The sequence below is a fragment of the Dipodomys ordii genome, unplaced genomic scaffold (assembly GCF_000151885.1).
Source record: "Dipodomys ordii isolate 6190 unplaced genomic scaffold, Dord_2.0 Scaffold38, whole genome shotgun sequence".
NCBI lineage: Eukaryota > Metazoa > Chordata > Mammalia > Rodentia > Heteromyidae > Dipodomys > Dipodomys ordii.
The window spans coordinates 191,107-212,323 of record NW_012267254.1 but is presented as its reverse complement, the minus strand read 5'-3'; the positions used below and the strand labels follow the sequence as shown (position 1 = coordinate 212,323).

Below are 21,217 nucleotides of genomic sequence, written 5' to 3'. Positions count from 1 at the left end.
TTATGTGGTGCTGAGGAATCGAACCCAAGGCCTCCGGCATGCAAGGCATGCGCTCTACCACTGAGCCACCTTCCCAGCCCCCTTAAAAAGTATTATACTACAAGAAGTTGGGGATTTGCCTTTAAAAATCTGCTAAAGCTAGGTCTAACTGTTCGATTTCATCATAGTACCTGCATATCAAACAATTTCACTTTCACTGTTTCCCTATAGGCCTTCTTCTGAATCTTTATTCTACCTTTGGGTTTGTCCTTATGGTAGATACAAACCTTCCAGACATGCTTAAGAATGCAATTTAGCAGAGGGGCCCATCAGCTACCCTGGACATTGATGAAAATGAACTAGGCAACCCAAAGACAGCGATGGGAGGGGAGGAATGAGAGGGAAAGAGGGAACAGCTAATACTAAGCAAAAGGACAGAAATGTACATATCACCTGATGTGGAAGAAATAATTGTATTGTCAACGCTCATGGGGTTCACAAACTTTATAGACCATGATAATGACAATTTGCCTTGTGAAAGTTAAAATGTGTTTGTGACTTTAATGAAGTATCACTATTCCACAATACTGTGAAATTTGTGAAATTTGTGTAATCACCTAATCTCAATAAAAACAAACAAAAAAGAATGCTATTCAGGAAGCTGAGATCTGACAATCAATGTTCAAAGCTGGCCCTGGCAGAAAAGCTGAAGACTTATCTCCAATTAACCAGATAAAAAAGCCTCACTGCAAGTACGGCTCAAGTGGGAGAATGCCAGCCAGGCATGGAAAAAAAGCTGAGAGAGAGAGAGAGAGAAAGAGAAAGAGCACAAGAGGCCCTGAGTTTAAGTTCTATTACCAGCATACCAACACACACACACACACACACACACACACACACACACACACTAAATTTGAAGAGTGCCACTATAATGCTAATGGATTTAGAGACTTGTAATGCAGTTTTATCCAGTCCTTCCTTTTTGGGTCTCCTCAATATATTCGAGATCTGACAACTGGAGTTTCCACCTAGTATCAAGAAAATTTTGACGAGTTGCCTTTCATTGCCAGCTGGGGAGGGAAGACACGGTGACGCTCCTAACCCAGCTGCCCACCATTACTAGGCAGCCAAGAAGTCATCCACTGGCACCTGTGGGCCCCCTATCATTAGATCCTTGATAAAGTGGAGCTGATGCTGTCAGAGAAACTGAGGCCTTTGTACAACGCCGCCCCCTCCCCCCCAGAGTAGACCTCAGGACAGTTTTGTTCTGGGCTCCAATTATGAAATGGGGGTTGGTGTTGGCTAGATTGGCTTACATGGCAAAATCTGACACACAGATAAACTCAGCACCTCTCAGCCTGGTGTTTTAATGGCTACAGAGTTTATTTGGTCAAGATACTCACTTGTAATTATACCTAAAAATTGGAATCTGTTTGCTTTTAATTTATTTGTGTGGACAGCAGGAGCCTCTCAGCTCGTTCAAATTTGAAGATAGAACCAAGAACTGAAATCTAAAGAAGTCAATTAAAAGAGTTCCTGATCACCTGAACAACCTACATATGGATATAACCACTGGGACCTACATTATTACTGGTAAGGTGATATTATTAACTGTGCTAATATTTGGAAGGCACTAGAGAAAAAAAAACAACTATAGACTAGTGCTTAATTCCACAGAAAAATAAAGCAAATGTTTAATAAAAGTCTCTCTTTGCATACAACTTTAAAGGAACGTATTTGTGGATATCATGGATCACAGTAACCATTTTTTTCTACCATTTATCTTCAATAAATTAGACTTGATCATTCATTTTAAAAAAGAAAGAAATTTGTGTTCATCATCTGAACACTCACCACAGTATAATAATTCTTGGTAAGTGGAGCGGTTTCAAATCCTTTGACAGCCTTGGGGGAGAGAGGTCTCTCTGTGAAAAAGACATTAAATAATGTGAATATCATTCAACTCTATGAGGAACATTGTATAACATCTTGTAATGATTCCAAATGTCAGGATCAAGAGAAATGCTCATTGCTAAACAAGTGAAATTACCAGTTTACTAAACCATAAGTCAAAGTGCTTCTCATCTAGACCCTTTAATTTTGAGGATAGAGCAGGCCAAGGAATCCAGCCATGGAAAATCAGTGTCAGGGTGAGGGTTAGAGTTTCCTTCCCAGGAAGGGTTTCTTTACTCTAGTTTGCTTCTAGACAGAGGGGAAAGTGAGAAAAGAGGGGAGGCGACAGACATGAAGGGAAGGGAGATGAAAAAAGAGAAAAGAAAACCAGGCACAGGTGGCCTGTAATCCTAGCTACTTAGGAGGCTGAGATCGGAGGATCATGGTTCAAAGCCAGCCCAGGCAAGAAAGCCTTGAGACTCTTATCTGCACCAGAAGTGGAGCAGTGGCTAGAAGTAGTAGAGCACTAGCCTTGAGCAAAAAAGCTACAGGATAGTGCTCAGGCTGAGTTTTGGACTGGCATGCACACACTCACGAAAACACAGACCTTTTCTATAGCGTTTGTAAGGCACTGAAAAGATTGGTCAATTCAGTTAATTGGTCAATTCAATTAATGGCCAAGAAGGAGTCAATATCAAGAAGAATTTTCATAGGTTGTTTGGCATAAAATAACAAAAGCAGTGTCACACAAACATAAACGTGAGAATGCCTACTCTTCCGTCCGTGTTAAAGACCCCTTTCCAATTCACTTGATTCTGTCCGCATTTTGCTAGCATCTAGATTCCTATTGCCTGTTGATGATGACAACACAAAAAGAAATCTAGTGGCAATCATTTTTTTCTCTGGACATGAGGTATCTTTGTGGTACTCCCAGGGAATTAAAATATGAAGTCTAAAAGCTCCATCCTAGCTTTGGTTTATAATGAACAGAAAGGATGGTTTCTTAATGTACCTTAAAACAAATTTAACTAGTCAGTTACTTAATAATCCCTAAATTGATTCCTATATTTGCTTTCTTTTCTTTTGCCAGTCCTGGGGCTTAAACTCAGGTTCTAGGTGTAATCCATGAGCCTGTTGGTGCTCAAGGCTAGCACTCTACTATTGGAGCCACAGCACCACTTCCTGCTTTTTCTGAGTAGTTTATTGGAGATAAGAGTCTCACAGACTTTCCTGCCCTGGCTGGCTTCAAACTGCAATCCTCACATCTCAGCCTCCTGAGTAGCTAGGGTTACAGTTATGAGAGAGCCACTGACACCTAGGTATATTCGCCTTGTAATAAGATGTTTTTGAAGGATTTAATAAACCCTTAGCAGTATCAGTTGGAGAAAACAGAATTTGTTTAAATATTGTCTTCAATCACCCTTAGGTCAGTATTTTCTTGACATGGAAATTTTGCCAGGAAAAGTTTGTTGCTGTTGTTGTTGTTTTATTTGACACAGGGTCTTACTACACAGCCAGCAGTAGAATGGAACTGGAAGTCCTCCTGTCTCTGCTTTCAGAGTGCTAGAAGTATACCACACCAAATTCAGGGAAAGTTAAAAGTCCTACCAAAATCCTTAGCCTTTCTAGGTAACAAGGTAAAGATAAAAATGAAAAAAGAAACCAGGCGTAGGTGGCTGTAATCCTAGCTACTAAACAGGCTGAGATCTGAGGATCACAATTCAAAGCAAGCCTGGGCAGGAAAGTCCATGAGATTTTTATCTCCAATAAACCACCAGGAAACTGAAAGTGGCACTGTGGCTCAAGTGGTAGAGCACTTGCCTTGAGCTGAAGAGCTAAGGGACAGCGCCCAGGCCCAGAGTTCAAGTCCCACGACCAACAAAAAAAGAAAAGAAATAAAAAGAAAAAGAGGGGCTGGGAAGGTGGCTCAGTGGTAAAGCGCTTGCCTTGCATGCTTGAGGCCCTGGGTTCGATTCCTCAGCACCACATAAGCAAAAAGAAAAAAACCGAAAGTGGTGCTCTGGCTCAAGTGGTAGAGCGCTAGCCTTGAGCTGAAGAGCTGAGGGGCAGCGCCCAGGCTCAGAGTTCAGGCCCCACGACCGCCCCCCCCAAAAAAAAAAGAAAAAGAAAACAATAGAGCTTATTATGTTACTGGTACACTGCTCTGGAAGCTATTTCGTGGATGTATAAACAACAGATTGATTTGCAGACAATGACTGGGTTTAAAAAGGGAACTGGAAGCCGGGCGCTGGTGGCTCACGCCTGTAATCCTAGCTACTCAGGAGTCTGAGATCTGAGGATCTCGGTTCAAAGCCAGCCCGGGCAGGAGAGACCATGAGACTCCTATCTCCAATAAACCACCAGAAAACCGAAGTGGTCCTGTAGCTCAAGTGGTAGAGCGATCGCCTTGAGCTGAAGAGCTGAGAGACAGCGCCCAGACCCAGAGTTCAAGCCCCATGACCAACCAAAAAAAAAAGGGAACTGGAACTTGTATAAATGACTAGTTCTCTTATAATGTATGTGACTCTAATGAAATACAAGGGCAAAGACCCTGAAGATGCAAAGACCCTTTAGTTGCTTATATAATGATTAAGGTATTAGCATGTATATTTTTAAGTAGTTGTTCAACCGGGCTACAATTCCCTAAGTCAAGTTAGGAGTACAATGCTTCTTCAATGTCATTCTAAATCCATAGAGAGGCAAGAAAAACTGGAAATGTGGATTCTTTTTTTTTTTAAGTTGGTCATGGGGCTTAAACTCTGGCCTTGGGTACTGTCCCTCAGCTCTTCAGCTCAAACAAGCACTTTATCACTTCAGCCACAGTGCCACTTCCGATTTTCTGGTGGTTAATTGGAGATAAGAGTCTCAAGGACTTTCCTGCCTGGGCTGGCTTTGAACTGTGATCCTCAGATCTCAGCCTCCTGAGTAGCTAGGATTATAGGCGTGAGCCACCAGCACTGGGCAAAACATGAATTCTTGACCTCACCAGTGCTCAGTCTGTCATCCTTATTGAGAAGTTTTTATCATCATGGTCACAGAGACCTATTGCATTTTTAACTGAAATTGCACACTGAAAGGGTGTGAGAGGTACAGATTGGAGGGATGTGTTTAATATTCAAATATTCTATTGCTTTACTTTCTATAGTCTATGGTGGATGGCTTTTTCCTGCTATACATCTTCTGAAAAAATCAGCTTACTCTCCAAGAATGAGAAGAAGCTATCTCCAGGGCTTTCGTCACTTATCTCAAGAGAAGAGCTATACTGGAATCCAAAACTTCACATTCCACTCCCCACAGGCACATTTAGCAGAGTACAAAGTGTTCTTGTCAATGACAGGCTCCAGGGAAGAAACTAATGCACAGCACTCTCGTGCCCCAGCACTCTGCAGGGCAAGAGGTCTATGGTTCTGGGCTTGCTTTATTATGCTTTTAAAACATTACAGAAGGCTGTGTACTATCAGGGTGGCAGCACCCAGACTGTCAGTATGAACTGTCCCAAGTACCATCATAGTGACCACAGTGTCCCACTTTGATCAATAAATAGCAGCTGAAGATCCACCAAAGTTCTTCAGTTCCATTCCTGATTCAACTTCATAAATGGCCCATGAAGTTCTGTGGTCATGGTATTTAAAAAGCTAAAATTGAAAATCTTATTTCTATGAAATATGCATTTCATCTCAGAATCCTTTTTTCAACCTCCTTAAAGACAAATTTTCTTGTCTGAGCTTTTACATCAGTGGAGAGAGTTCATGGGAAGAAAGGGAATATTGCCAGTGTTTTCTATACCAGACATGAAACAAGCATGAAGGCATAGCATCTCCTGGTAGCATTCTACATGGGGTTTGGCTTCCTCATTGTTTTGTGGAGGTGGCAAGAGTTGAAGTGGGAAAGAATTCAAGTCAACAAAGATTGAATGCTTGCCTAACTCCAAACAAGGCATTTCCATTACATCAAGATGATCTATTCTGCTACTTTCCAAACTAATTCTACTGAGTCTACTCACAAAAACGTCCTGGCTTTTGTTTTCTCTGACCAATCAGTATGACTTAGATTTTTCTTCTCTCTCTTCTGGGCCTACCTCATCCCATATACCAAGCTTAAGTTCTATGCTACCCAACTATTTCATCCTTTATAACCGTTCTGCCTTGAGACATTGATGATCTGCTATATATTTTACACTTCATTATTCACCCTGTTATACTTTCATTTCTGTGTTCCATCTTCCAATTTTTGTCCCTTTCAAGTGTTCTATAGCCAAACTGCTTGCTGAAAAATCTTCAGGAACTATGACTTAATACACTTCCAATCAACAATTCTAAAACAATTCATCATCTTCAGTACTATACATAAGCAACCCCCAAAACATACACACACATACACACACACACACACACACACACACACACACACACATTCTCCTGTCTTCTCTGTTAATAGAGTTCACCATTTTATTAGTCCATTTTCTCTTAGTATAACTAAATATTTGAAGTTGGGTACTCATAACGAAAAGATGTTTATCAAGATCACAGCTTTTGAAGCTGAAAGAGTCCAAAATTGGCCGGTCTCATTTCCTTTTCTCTGGGAAGTGCTTCATTGACTGTCCCAATATGGCAGAAAAAAAATGGGAAGGGAATTAGGCGAGCACAGAAGGGGAGATCATATAGTGAGACAGGAAGCAAGTGAGATTTAGGGACTACATTTGCTCTTTTATAACCTACTCTCCACAAAAATTAATTGGTATCTCTTAGGAACAACATTAATCGGGCTGGGAAGGTGGCTCAATGGTAGAGTGCTTGCCTTGCATGCTCGAGGCCCTGGGTTTGATTCCTCAGCACCACATAAGCAAAAAGAAAAAAGCTGGAAGTGGCGCTGTGGCTCAAGTGGTAGAGCGCTAGCCTTGAGCTGAAGAGCTGAGGGACAGCGCCCAGGCCCAGAGTTCAGGCCCCTCGACCGGACTCAAAAAAAAACAAAACATTAATCTCTTTGGAGGCAAATGCTGTCAATGATTCATCTCTTACTAGACTCCATTTCTTTTTTCTTTTTTGGGGGAGGGGTCACTTGTGGGGCTTGAATTTAGGGTCTGGGCACTGTTCCTGAGCTCTTTAGCTAGCACTCTACCACTTCAGCCACAGTGCCACTTTTGGTTTTCTGGTGGTTAATTGGAGATAAGATTCTCATGGACTTTCCTGCCCAGGCTGGCTTTGAACCATGATCCTGAGATCTCAGCCTCTTGAGTAGCTAGGATTACAGGTGTGAGCCACCAGCGCCCAGCTTAGACTCCATTTCTTAGACATTTCTCCATACTTTCACACTGGGAACAAAGGTCCTAGCAGGGAAACCTTTAGAAGACACGCTCTAACTATTTCCAAATCACATACAGCTTGTGTCAAGTGTTTCCTGTATCTAAAGCACTGTGGTAGGCAGTGTAGATATAGAAAGGTGCTTAAAGCTGAGAAAATCCCTCCTTTTTTGCCATTCCTGGGGCTTGGGCACTGTCCTTAAGCTTCTTTTGCTCAAGGCTAGCACGCTACCACTTGAGACACAGAGCCACCTCTGGCTTTTTCTGTGGTACTAAGAAATCAAGCCCAGAACATGCTAGGACAAGCCAAGTCCCTCCTTGAACTCCTTGTGAGGATGACGCAGGCAGCCTCTTCTCACCACTTCCCCTAGTACTTTGTATTTAGCTCTATCACTGAACAAACACAGTGTATTTCAGTATTCTCTTCTTCCAGTAAACTACAAGTACTATGAGGGTAAGAGTCATACCTTACGTTCCTTTGCCTGGTCAGTTTTCAGGAAAGAAACTAAGATGAGATTTCTGAGAAATCAATCATGGTTGGATGGCTAAGTAGGAGATACTACATGACCTTAGGCATTTTACCAGCAAGCTCAACCCCTAGACTTGAAGTTCCTGTCACCTCTTTCCTTGCCCTCATAACTAGTTATTGATAAACTTTTCCATAACATTTCAACAGTATCTACAGTATCCATCCACTTTTCCTCCTCTCCAGTGTCAACTAGAATAGTCCCCACCATTATCTACAATGTCTGGCCTCAACAAGAGCCTTTTGCTGGTTTCTCTACACACTCAGCAGTTATTGTCACAACTTCACTGAAATCCAAACTGATACAACCACTAGAAAAAAAAAGTAAAGTACATGCTACTCTCCATTGTCATTGTCTTCACAGAGGTCTACCTCAGAGTTCTAGTCTTTCTTGTCATGCACCTAACCATGCTTTCTAACCCTCTAACCCTCTACCAGTCAGAATCTTCCAAGATCCAATGCAAAAGCCCCTTGACTTAGGTTATTGATAATCAAATCATTTCTTTACTGCTCCAGCAAAACCTTAGATCGTTGTCTGTGTTATGTGTGTTACTTTATCCTATCCACTTACATTTTAACTGGTAGCCTGGAAGGTCCTAAAGTACAGAATTCATGAAGAATGAATTGTCATGAACACACCCAAATACCTAAGAGGTGACTAATCTGAATAGACTTTAATTACTTCCCAACGGTTTATTCATTTTATAAATACTTACTGAGCTTAAGCCAAACCCCCCAAAAATCTTTGTTCTTGTGATGTTTTAACTTTTAATGATAAGATCCAGACCATAAACAAAATGAATTCACAAGTGTATAGTATGTGAAGTGGAGAGTAATGATAAGGATAATAAAAGTAGAGCAGGAAGGTAGTAGAGGCAGTGAGTGATCACGAAAGGCTCTCCTGTGAAGTGGGCAAGTAAGCAGAGTTAAAGGAGGTGAGCTGGGCAGCTCTGCTAATATCTTAAGAGAAGGGTACTGAAAAAGGAGTGAGAGAGATAGGAACCTGTCTGGCATAGACAGCCAAGAAGCTAGAGTGGTTGAAGCAGAAAGAGTGAGAGAAAAAAGGGTAGAGGGACACAATGGGGGAGGTCTTAAAAGGCCTTGTTAGCTATTGCACTAAACTTGGCATTTATCCTTTCTCAGTTGAGAGACCTAATCCTACATTTGGAAAGTATTATCCCAGCTCTTGAGTTTAGATTAGATTACATTGGATTGGATTAGATTAGATTGGATTAGATTAGAGGTCAAGAACAAGGTATCAATTAAGAAACTACTACATGGGGGCTGGGAAACTGGCTCATAAGGCCCTGGGTTCAATTCCTCAGCACCACATAAGCAGAAAAAGCCAGAAGTGGCGCTGTGGCTCAAGGGGTAGAGTGCTAGCCTTGAGCTGAAGAGCTGAGGGATAGTGCCCAGGGCCAGAGTTCAGGCCCAGGACCAACAAAAATAAATAAATAAATAAAAAGAAGGAAACTACTACAGGGGGCAGAAGACTGAGGGAAGAGGTGACACTGTCCAAGAAGAAATGTATTCTTTACCTGACTTACGTGCATCACCTTTATAATAGGAATTTAAAAAATTAAAAAGAAGCTAGTACAGTAAGTTAAATGAGATACACTGTCTATTATACCTCTAATTTTCTGCCTTCCCAGAATAGCAGGCTTTCTGGCCCCTGAAGCTTGGCCTAGCCTTAATATTTAGCTTAGATGTCTCTAAGGATTATATAGATGTTCAGCTCAGAGTCAAATCTTCCCATGTGAGTTCTAAACTGAGTTCTAAACCAGAGTATAGGAAAAACGTGAAGGGAAGGGCCTAAAGACAGGGAAAGCAGTCTGTGGCACTACCTAAAACTAGTGGTGAGGTCGCTACAAGACATCACGGCGAGAGACACTGTAATGAGGGCTACCAATGTGAACACATGTGGACTATTTGTTCCCCCAACAATACTTGGAATTTCCAAACAAGGCAGCAAGAGCTGTTCCTTTGAGTTGTGCAGATGAAGACCAAAGGAACAACAACACAGTAAATCTGAAAAATGGTTTATGGAGCCTGAGAAACAGATTATGTCAGTGGAAAGATGTAACAAAGGGCAAAGATCAGTTGTGAAAATCATTAAATCCAAGGAAATTCTAGGTAGTGCCTGTGAAAACACTTCAAGGATCAACAGAAACATCTCAATTCCCAGTAATTAAAACCACAAGGGCTAGGATTGTTGATCAGTAGTAGAGTGCTTGCCTACCATGCACCACAAAAAATGCTGAGAAATCTACACACACATAAATAACTATAAATGTGCCAGTAAACATATCCTATTAAATGAGATGTTGGGCTGGGAATATGGATGGCTTAGTGGTAGAGGGCTTGCCTAGCATGCATGTAGCCCTGGATTCAATCCTCAGTACCATATAAAGAGAAAAAGCCAGAAGTGGCGCTGTGGCTCAAGTGACAGAGCACTAGCCTTGAGCAAATGAAGCTCAGGGACAGTGCCCAGGCCCTGAGTTCAAGGTCTAGGACTGGCAAAAATAAAAACTAAAAAATAAGCCGGTGCCAGAGGCAAACGCCTGTAATCCTAGCTACTCAGGAGGCTGAGATCTGAGGACCACCATTCAAAGCCAGCCGGGGCAGGAAAGTCCATGAGACTCTTATCTCCAATTAACCACTAGGAATCTGGAAGTGGTGCTGTGGCTCAAGTGATAGAGCACTTGCCTTGAGCTGAAGAGGTGAGGGCCAGCTCCCAGGCACAGAGTTCAAGCCCCACGGCTGACAAAAATAAATTAAGTAAATAAATAAATGAGATGTTTCAGGACACAGAGTTTTTTAATCTTAAATCCTTTAGGGAATTTTTTTATTATCTTTAAGTAGTTGTATGAAGCGGTTTCAGTTCAACATATCACTTTATGAATACATTGTACCTTTATCAGTGTGAACCCTTTCATCATTCTCTCCCACTTTAAGGAAAATGTTTAGTATTAATTATAGGAAGAGATGGACAGAGGAAGGAGCTGTTATCTCCACTATATTTGTTTTTTGTTTTGGGGGGTTTGTGGGAGGGGTCCGGTCGTGGGGCTTGAACTCTGGGCCTGTGCGCTGTCCCTCAGCTCTTCAGCTCAAGGCTAGTGCTCTACCCCTTGAGCCACAGTGTCACTTCTGGCTTTTTTTTTCTTTTTTTGCTTATGTGGTACTGAGGAATGGAATCCAGGGCCTCAGGCATGCAAAGCAAGTGCTCTACCACTGAGCCACCTTCCCAGCCCCTCTCCACTATATTTGTATAATACTTTATTTTTACAGTAAATTTCTGATTTTATTAACTAATTGACACTATAAATTTTGAGGTATTTGGGCTGGGAAGGTGGCTCAGTGGTAGAGTGCTTGCCTTGAATGCATGAGGCCCTGGGTTCGATTCCTCAGCCCCACAGAAGCAGAAAAAGCTGGAAGTGGTGTTGTGGCTCAAATGGTAGAGTTAGTTAGCCTTGAGCTGAAGAGCTGAGGGACAGTGCCCAGGCCCAGAGTTCAGGCCCCATGACCGGCAAAAAAAAAAAAAGAGGTATTAAAAAAGACAATGAAAGCTGGGCCCCAGTAGCTCACACCTGTAATCCTAACTACCTACGAGGCTGAGATCTGAGGATGGGGGTATGAAGCCAGCCCGAGCAGAAAAACTCCATGAGACTCATCTCCAATTAACCACCAAAAACCCAAAAGTAGAGCTCTGGCTCAAGTGGTAGAGCACTAACCTTGCATACAAAAGCTTAGTGACAGTGCCCAGGCACTGAGTTCAAACTCCAGGACCAGCACAAAAAAAAAGTAATGAAAGCCACCGGGTGCCATAACTAAGCTACTCTGGAGACTGAGATCTGAGGATCTCGGTTGAAAGCCAGCCTGGGCAAGCAAGTCCATGAGACTCTTATGTACAATTAACCACCAGAAAACCCGAAGTGGTGCTATGGCTCAAGTGCTAGAGCATTAGCCTTGAGCTGAAGAGCTGATGGACAGCACCCAGGCCCAGAGTTCAAGACCCATGACCAACGAAAAAAAAAAGTAATGAAGATATCTACAAAAGAGATTATGTACTGAGAAGCTATTAACTCAAAAACTAGAGCAAATATTTTTGAAAAGTAAAGAGATATAATAATTGAACAGTGTTTTACCTGTATTGTGACTTACTTTTATGTACCAGAAATTTGGAGGAGTTTTTGTTTTATTTTTTAGGTTGAGGGTGTAGTTGCTGTTGGGATTTTTGTTGTTTTTAATTATTTGGGGGGAGGAGTATTATGACTAGAATCTACCTTCTTATTCAAGAAGGGTAAATGAGTTCTTTAAAAAAATTCTGAGAAGCCAGGTGCTGGTGGCTCATGCCTGTATTCCTAGCTACTCAGGAGGCTGAGATCTGAGGATCTCAGTTCAAAGTCAGCCTAGGCAGGAGAGTCCATGAGACTCTTATCTCTAATAAATCACTCAGTAAAAGGGAAGTGGCAGAGTGGCTCAAGTGGTAGAGTGCTAGCCTTGAACTGAAGAGCTGAGGGACAGTGCACAGCCCAGAGTTCAAACCCCAGGACCTACCGACAAAAACAAACAAAAAAAGCAGCCAGACAGCTTCCTATAACCCACAGATAGTTAACTCTCACACCGAGCCCTCAGGCAGCTGGTTTTAAAGGGCCTAGTGCTAAAAAAGTAAGTTAGCACTTGGCCTCTCTTATTAAAGTATTTGCCTGATGTTTCTTAGGGTAGCAAGAAGGACTGTGGACTGCATTACTTGGGCTACAATTGGCTGAGAGACCTAGGTAAGGTGGACCAGTTGCCTGTTCTTTGAATTCCTTCATTTTTTTTTTTTTACTTTTCTGCTACATTGATCTCATCTAAATCAACTTCATTTCAAAATATGTAATCACAGATTTTTTCCCAGTTCTGTTCTAGTCTTATTTTTGACATACACATACAAATGTAAACAGTTTCTGTTAACCAATGAAAAGTACAATATTTTGAGTAAGAATACCAAGAAACTACAAGCGCCATTTTAAAAAACCCTTTAAATTCTTTTCATTTTGCCAGGTGCTGCTGACTCATGGGTGCGGGCTGAGATCTGAGGATCACTGTTCAGAGCCAGCCAGGGCAGGAAAGTCCGTGGGACTCTTCTCTTGAGCAAAAAGGGACAGCCGCCAGGCCCTGATTTCAAGCCCCAGGGTGGACCAAAAGGGGGGGAAAATGCTTCACTTACCACTGGCTTTAATTTCTCGAACATAATTACTAGGGAACCAGCCTGTTCTTCCATTTAATGTGCCTTCCCACCAGCCTCCTTCTTCAACTCGAGTGACATAAATGATGTCTCCTTTACAGACAGATAGTTCATCTTCATTAGTCTGCTTAAAGTTGAATCTTGCCTTCACTATCAACTGGTGACTTCCATTCTCTGTCATCTCCTAGAAATAAAGCCACACCAGATTAAATCAAGCATGGGTAGAAATTACATAGATTCAGGCAAAATAAAGTCGAGTGAAAGATAAGAATTTTTAAAAAGAATGTGTGGGGCTGGGAAGGTGGCTCAGTGGTAGGGGCTTGCCTTGCATGCATGAGGCCCTGGGTTCAATTCCTCAGCACCACATAAATAGAAAAGGCTGGAAGTGGCGCTGTGGTTCAAGTGGTAGAGCGCTAACTTGAGCTGAAAAGCTGAGGGACAGCGCCCAGGCCCAGAGTTCAAGCCCACGACTGACCAAAAAAAAAAAAAAAGAATGTGTTCATTTGGCTAAGAAGTATGGAATGTCAAGGATCTCCCATGATTACCTAAATCAGTTCTTCACCGGCCTTATATAAATTGGGATTAACTTTGTGAGGGTCACAGATGCTTTTGAGAAAGTGGTCAACATAATAGATTTCTGATCAATGGAATTGATACTCATAAGATTTTGTACCCAATTTAAGAGAGCCCAAGGACTATTCATCATCTTCTCAAAGGAGCTCAGAAAGATTAAGAACTACCTATTTAAAGTGCTTTGGTATCAATAGATAAAGATAGCCTACATGCATAAGTGGCTTTTTCAATAAGGTAGAAAGATTTCACCTAAAGGGCAAAAGATGGGGCATTTCCTTTTCTTTTGCTCTCTTTTTAGTCAGTTGTGGGGCCTGAACTCTGGGCCTGGGCACTGTCCCTCAGCTCTTCAGCTCAAGGCGAGCGCTCTACCACTTGAGCCACAGCACCACTTTCAGCTTTTTTTTTCTTTTTGCTTATGTGGTGCTGAGGAATCAAACCCAGGGCCTCATGCATGCAAGGCAAGCACTCTACCACTGAGCCACCTTCCCAGCCCAAGATGGGACATTTCCTTCCAAATAAAAGCTCCTAACAAGAATAGTAAGACCATATGCAAAGACAATTGGAAGATCCCAATACAGAAGTTCATCACTAGCTGATATTTAAAACTTAGTAGGAAATCAAAGCGAAATAAAGATGACAATAGTAATAAGAACAGTAATGAGTACTTATTGATTGTCTACTAAGTGCCAGGTATTTACTATTTAGTTCTGATAAACCAGAGGTCAGAAATATAACAGCAAATTGCAATCAGAAGAAGTTTGAAGGACTTACATTTGCATAACATTCTCATTTAAGAGACTTACTGGATTCTAGCAATCAACAGAGCTGGGGGCTTCAACCCTTTCTGTCTTTGGCCCCCAGAAACCTGACAATTCCATTGAGATATCCTGAACTGGTGCTTATTTTATAACTCCTTTTTTGGGTGATACACAAAACAAAAGACAATGGCTATGTTACCATACAGGGAAATTCAGCTGGGCTATTAATCTTATTTGGTTAGATTCTTAAACCTGCTGGGGGAATGGGAGACTATACTCACCACTGCCTTTGACTGCCTTTGGGGCCCTGGAGCTGTGCTAGAAACCGCTCCCTCTGGGTTTGTCTGAGAAGTATTAGCAACACTAAGAGAAGAGGAATGTCCACATGGTCTTTCTGATAGCTGATCTGTAAAAAGAGGAAAAGGCATGGTAAATGAACCATTCGTGTCAGAAATCATCTACAATATAACATTATCTTTCACAGGACACAATGAAAGGCATCCTAGCTGTGATTCTGTTCTCATAAACAGGCCAAGTATATTTTGGTTCCACCCCGCCCCTCCCTTTCCCGTGGCCAACTTCTTAACTTTACTGGCAATTGCTCTCCAGTAGAATGAAAAACAGTGACAGAACCACATTTTCTCTCAACCCATTTCTCTACAACTCTTCCTGCTTGAACTAGCTGTTAACAATCAGCCCTGCTAGCCAAGGCAGAACTAAATTGGGTACCTCCCAGCTGTTTGTGGCTCTTATTACTTCGAAATATTTCAAATTTCTGACTTTGTTTTTGGCTCCTAGCTCAGTGGCTCTTTTCTTATATGGAATAATATGTGCCGTGTATATAATGTGATTTGTGTTGGGGGAAGGGGTGGAGAATGAGAATGACTGGGAGGGTATATCTGAGATAGATGCAATTTTAATAGTCAAATAATCGGGGTTGTTGCTGTAGGCTTCTTGTTTGTTTTAAGACCAAACTCAAGATTCTTGTCTTTCTTGAAACCTTTGTGAAATTCGATGAGGCCAGAGCTGAGCCGGGTGTTTTCAGTATGCTGAGAGTAGTAAAGAGAGAGACTGGCTGCTTGACAAATTCAAATGAGGCTTCTTTTCCTCTCCATTTATTTTTAAAAGATATAAACTGCAAAAGTCTAAAGCCCAAACATTCCCTACGCGACAAGCTCAGTACCCAAGTAATTTCCTTGAGGGTATGGGGTTTTAACTTTCACCTCCTTGTATTTTTATAAATATCTGTGGTAAGGGAAGAGACTGTAAAGCTTGCTGGGAGAGTTTGGCAAAGGAACATATAATTTGTGTGGTATAATGTTAGAATTATACGATCTTCTTTGCCCAGAACTGGATAGTTGTCATGTGTGTTAAATATAGTTACTTGAATTAGCTGTACTTTCTGCTATATGCCTTGCTCAAAAGTATTTTTTTTCCAAATAGCAAAAGAACAACTTTGGAGAAGTATTTTTACATGTCTTGCTATTATATACAGCTCTTTTTGACTAAAACTATAATTACTTGATAGCTGCGTAGATGCTCCATCCTGGTTGGTGCTTGATTATATTGTCTGCTCTTGTTCTCTAATTGTTTCACGTGGGTAAGATGAGTATCCCTAAATAGATGGTAATTTTCTCCAGGGTGGAGACCTTCTCTTCTACTTCCTTTGTAGCACCTGGCAGTGTTGGGCACACAGCCCCTTAGCTCTCCAGCTCGTTGAGAAGCATGATTCATGTTTCATCAAGGATGCTAGACTTTGTCAGGCACGGGTTTGAATTCCAGTTCTAGTTGGGCAAATGTGGGCCTGAAATCCCTTATCTGTAATGTGGACAACTTCATTACCATCATCAGAATGATGATATCTATTCCATCGAGTGTTTTTAAGATTGAATGAGAATACCTATTGCTCTTAGGATAGCCTAGACCCAGGGAAAGGGCTGAAAGCATTGGAATAAAATGATACAACTAAGTTTAGCACTATTTTCTTCAAATGTACTAGGATTCATAGTCACTAGTCTCTAGAGTGGTGGATGTTAAACCTTTGAATATGGTAGTCTTTTCATTTACTGCGAAGTCTAAGTTTTATTTCCAGTGTAAACCTACTGAGGAGTTCCTTTACATGACCAAAGCATACAAAAAAATCAAAGACATACAAAACTCAATGATAAAAATACATTTGTAGTGGAGAAAAGAAAGTGATAGTTGTATCTTGTAAGTTCTATTTTAAAAAAGGAACCGGTCTTTTCCTTTCTATTTTCTGTCTCATTATATATTCAGTCAACGATGTAAGAATTTTGAATGAAATCATTTTTGTTGTCATTATGATATTATAGGCATTAGAAGAAGTCTATGGGTATGTTTAAAACCTATGATAAATGTGTTTAAGCCATGAAATTTGAAGTATTTGATATTCGTTTGGTTTTATTTCAGGGCAACTTTGTGCCAACTGAATAAACCTGACCAGAGTTGGCTACTAAGGTAATCAGAAATAGATCCTGCTGGGCACCAGTGGCTCACACCTGTAATCCTAGAGGCTCTGGAGGCTGAGATCTGAGGATTGCGGTTCAAAGCCAGCCCAGGTAGGAAAGTACATGAGACTCATATGTCCAATTAAGCATCAAAAAAGCCAGGAGTGAAGCTCAAGTGATAGAGTGCTAGCCTTAAAAAGGCTCAGAGACAGTGCCAAGGCCCTGATTTCAAACCCCAGGACCAGCACACACACACAAAAAAAAATTAAAGAAATACCATGGATCCCAAAAGTCATCAATCACACCCAGAAAACACAAAGCACAAATCTCCTTACCTTCTGTTGCTTTGTTAACAGCTAAGAGAGTAGTCACAACCCTGGAGAAATTGACCCCTGAATAAAGGTCATCAGGATTAAATCCCTATGAGAAAGGAAAATTGAAACTATAAGACACTATAAATACTCAACAAACAAAACTGTGAAAAGGCCACTTCCTCCAGATCTCAGGAGAGAAAAAAAAACTGTAAAAGCCAAGACGCAAATCTCTGTATACCTTGGGGAGAAATGAGAGCGGCAGCTGAGCCACTTAATGACATGTGGCGGGCCATCAGTGAGTCAGAGCAAAGCAGTAATGGGAAATGAGAGGCCAGCTGAGAAGCAGCAACCCCCTCCACTCTTCCCCGAACCACCACCCAGGAAATGCACACTGCATGCTCAGACCCACTCTTCTGGCCTGAACATATCAATATTGTCAGCTCAGTTACCGGAAGTTCATATGTATGGGTTACAGTTAATGCTTGTCACCTACAGAAAGTCCTCACCCATCCACACATAAATAAGTGGAGGCTCTTTGACCCACTTTCTTCTTGTCTGTTAATTCACTGTAGTCAGTGAAGTGCCTTTCTCTCCTCCTTCCCTTCCTCCCTGCTGAGGCCCACTGGATCCGAGCTCCCTAGGATGGTTACTCCATTTTGCCAAAGTTACTGCACAGGTCTGCCATTTGCTCCCAGCCTCAGTTCTTGGTTTCAGTTGCTTGTCTTGGCCTTTCTTGGTAATCTGGGAGGATTTGAACCTTAGTCCTTCCCAGCGCATGAGTGCTTCCTGGCTTTAGATGACTTTTTCACATATGACCTTTGGCCTCCTAGATACCACTCATCTCTCAGCAAGACAAATTTAAATGCAAATTTTACTTTGCCAGTCTCTGCTACCATTCTGGTTTGCTACAGTCCCTAGTGAAGACATCAATTACCTATCATTGTTTTAACTCTATTATGATTTGTTAATTTTAAAATGTATTGGCTGGGGGCTGGGAAGATGGCTCAGTGGTAGAGTGCTTGTCTTGCATGCCTGAGGCCCTTGGTTCCATTCCTCAGCAACACATAAACAAAAAAAGCCGGACGTGGCGCTGTGGCTCAAGTGGTAGAGTGCTAGCCTTGAGCTGAAGAGCTGAGGGACAGCGCCCAGGCCCAGAGTTCAGGCTCCACGACCAACCAAAAAAAATAAATAAATAAAATGTATTGGCTGTGTTAAAATCTATTGAATCCAGGCAAGGATGGTTCACATCTATAATCCTAGCTACTAGGGAAGATGAGATGTGATAATGGCTTGAAGCCAGTCCCAGCAGAAAAGTCTACAAGAGTCTAATTAACTGGCAAAATGCTGGAAGTGGAGCTATGACTTAAGTGGTAGAGTACATTCCTTGAGAGAAAATGCTAAGGGAAAGCTGGGTGCTTAGTGCCTCACACCTGTAATCCTAGCTACTAAGGAGGCTGAGATCTGAGGCTCATTGTTCAAAGCCAGCCCATGTAAAAAGGTTGATGAGTCTCTTATCTCCAATTAACCATCAAAAAAAATGGAAGTGGCACTGTGGCTCAAAGTAGTAGAGCACTAGCCTTGAGCAAAAAGTGCTCAGGGCAGCAGTCAGGCCCTTGAGTTCAAACCCCACCACCCTACAACAACCCAAAAAGCTAAGTGATCATTTTCAGGGCCTGATTTCAAGCCCTGGTACACAAATAAATAAATAAATAAATAAAATCAAACAAATAAATTGAGAATTCTTTCCCCCCTCCTTTTTTTATCTTGAGCGTGACCTGGATTTTGAACTCAGGGCTTGGGCACTGTCCTTGAGCCTTTCTGTACTCAAAGCTAGCTCTTTACCACTTGAGCCACAGTTCCACTTCCACCCTTTTCTGTTTATATGGTACTGAAGAATCAAACCCAGGGCTTCATGCATGCTGGGCAAGTACTCTACCACTGAGCCACATTCCCAGCTCCAAATTGAGAATTTTTATAGTCTCAAATGAGTGTTCTTATGCACAGACCCATGTATTAATTTGCCAGTCAACAGTATAGATATAGGTGTTATGAAGGAGGCTCCCATTTAGGAAGACATGACAAACAAAAAGAGATATCAAGGTCTATATGAAATGTAGGGGCGCCTAGCACACAGAAAACAAGCCAAGTGGAATGAGGAAGTGAGTCAAGCTTTCAAAATGGGTCAGATGAAGTGCAGATACGAAAACTAGGCTCTCGAGATGTTTCTGTGCCCATGAAATTTGAATCATGGTCAGAGAAAGAGACAGCTAATCCCGACATTCTACAAAAAGAGAGTTAACCTATTGACAAATATCCCCACTAACCCTGCAAAAGCCTGTCCTCACTCCATATTGGAACAGCAGAAGAAGCAGCAGCAAGAGCAGCAAGAATAGCACTACCTATCTTCCTGCCATGCTTCCCTTGTGTTGCATCTTAATAAACCTTTGCTAGCTACTTAAAAAAAAAAATCCATGACACATATCGCTAGGTAACCAGATGCTCATCTTCTGAATGAAATGCTCCATCCTGAAACATTTCTTTCCAAGATGTTTCAAGCACTCTTGAAGAAAACAAATTGAATCCATTTCCCCCAAATGTAGCAGTGGGAGTAAAATATACCTTTCCATATGAGACAGGGTTAACACTGATTTTAAGGCTCTGCCTTTCCATTAGGGAGAGCCATTTGTTCCATTTTTCATCTGCATAATTTCTGGGAGCTGTGTCAAGATAAACCTTTATCTTCTTTTTGCACATATTCTTGAAGACTCAAAATTCATTTCTAAAATCAAACTATATAATAATTCATATTGCGATGCAGGTATGTGCAAATGTGAGTCTACATAAGGCCACCTGTTCTGGAATTCACAACTCTACTATAAATGTAATCCATGAATGGTTTGTATTCAACACAAAAATGACTGATGAGCCCAATTACATCTAAAAATGAGCCACTGACATGCTTTTAGTAAAAGGTAATGTTAATATTATTAAGAGTTAATGGACACTACCATCCAAATATATTTTTTCCATATATATTTTTATTGTAAAAATAGTGCACAGAGGGTTTACAGTTACATAAGTAAGGTAATGAGTACATTTCCTATGGAGCATTGTTATCTCCTCCTTTGTTTTTCCCCTACCATCCCTTCCCTTCCGACCTCCCCAAATCCTCCCTCATCCCCCCGCAAAATTGTAAAGTTCATTTTCAACATAGTGTCTTGTCCATCTCATTGTACAATGGGTCGACCTTTATCCTTATTTAAGAATTTTGTTATTTCCCTTCCCCTCCCCAAATTATAAAAATGTATATACAAGATGCAGGACACTAGAATCAGATACAGTGAAAACAGGGGTTATACTGTGGGGGAAGAACATACAAAAGAAACAAAAGAATCACATAGTGCATCATAAGTAGGTAAAAACAATAGCAAATATATTTCTAAGTTCAACAATATAAAATACGAAGTCTTCAGTAATGAATTGACAGAAATTCTATTTCAGTTTGTCAAAACCCTAAGTTCCCCTTAGAGTGGACAAAGTGGGTAAGTGTGAATGACATCTGTGCCAAAATAATCACCAAGCAAAAAATTAGCAAACTAAGATATAAAGAGCAAAAGCAGTGATTAAAAAAAAAATCTCCCCCCTTTGTTTTAGTTTTTCCTTACTCTGGTTAATTGAATGCCTTTTTGTGGTAATACTAAAATTACCACTTGACTGAATTTGAGAGCTGATCATAAAATGAAATGTGCATCAACAAGAGTGATTTTATATACCTAAGAGAAGTTTCTTAGACTGTACATAGTTCCCTTTTTAGAAAACCCAGATATCCTTAAGTTTAACCACAGACTCTGAGCCGCTTATGGCAAACCTATTCTATAGCACTAGGAACTGCACAGGAAGGAACGGCAAGAGGCCAGTGGGATTTGGTAGGAAAGACAATGCATAAGGATTATTATTTTGAGCAGTTGGAAAATCAGATAGAATTACCATCACCTTCTAAACATTTCACCATGGGCTGAGGATATAGATCAGAAGTAGACTGTTTGCCTAGCATGCACAAGGCCATGGATTCAACTCCCAGTGCTACAGGGGCTGGGAAGGTGGCTCAGTGGTAGAGCACTTGCCTTGCATGCCTGAGGCCCTGGGTTCGATTCCTCAGCACCACATAAGCAAAAAG

At 41.3% G+C, this 21,217-nt stretch overlaps 1 protein-coding gene across 5 annotated transcripts in view; it reads right to left on the bottom strand.

Moving 5' to 3' along the window:
* The window catches only part of Arhgef6 (Rac/Cdc42 guanine nucleotide exchange factor (GEF) 6), a 128,874-nt gene that overhangs the window by 77,853 nt on the left and 29,804 nt on the right, over nucleotides 1–21,217 (bottom strand). For all 5 annotated transcript variants that reach the window (XM_013018136.1, XM_013018138.1, XM_013018139.1 and 2 more), the window contains 4 exons: nucleotides 17,062–17,146; nucleotides 14,540–14,664; nucleotides 12,910–13,111; nucleotides 1,834–1,904 (listed from right to left, as the gene is read on the bottom strand). In XM_013018136.1, the coding sequence (XP_012873590.1) occupies nucleotides 1,834–1,904; nucleotides 12,910–13,111; nucleotides 14,540–14,664; nucleotides 17,062–17,146 (483 nt within the window). The remainder of the gene's footprint in view (nucleotides 1–1,833; nucleotides 1,905–12,909; nucleotides 13,112–14,539; nucleotides 14,665–17,061; nucleotides 17,147–21,217) is intronic.